This window comes from Penaeus monodon, chromosome 23, assembly GCF_015228065.2.
Source record: "Penaeus monodon isolate SGIC_2016 chromosome 23, NSTDA_Pmon_1, whole genome shotgun sequence".
Lineage (NCBI taxonomy): Eukaryota > Metazoa > Arthropoda > Malacostraca > Decapoda > Penaeidae > Penaeus > Penaeus monodon.
In genome coordinates this window covers 3132511-3132799 of record NC_051408.1, presented here as the reverse complement: position 1 = coordinate 3132799, position 289 = coordinate 3132511, and the positions used below count along the sequence as shown (strand labels likewise).

The following is a 289-nucleotide window of genomic DNA, read 5'->3' as shown; positions in this document are numbered from 1 at the left end:
TTTCCCCTTTTTACCTCCAACCCTCACAGGAGTCGAATTCTCGTGCCTCGGAAACTGGTACGTCGGCAAGAACCACTACTTCGCCGTCGTCAACACGAAGGAATCTCGCAAGGAGGAGAAATACAGGTGCTTCGTCAGGAACCGCGAGGATGACCTTTACCTCGGCCACTCCCTTACTCCGGAGTGCTCTGTGCTGAAGACGCCGGAGAACAGCCCGGTTCGATTCAGGCTTTCGTACGGTAGGAGTTTGTGGTTTGTAGTTGTTTGCCTTTTATTTTGATTGGCTGTT

General features: G+C 51.9%; 1 protein-coding gene across 1 annotated transcript in view; it reads left to right on the top strand.

The window, feature by feature from the left end:
- LOC119588340 overlaps positions 1 to 289 on the top strand; it is a 28894-nt gene that overhangs the window by 23088 nt on the left and 5517 nt on the right. The window contains exon 5 of the mRNA XM_037937027.1: positions 30 to 239. Within this exon, the coding sequence (XP_037792955.1) occupies positions 30 to 239 (210 nt within the window). The remainder of the gene's footprint in view (positions 1 to 29; positions 240 to 289) is intronic.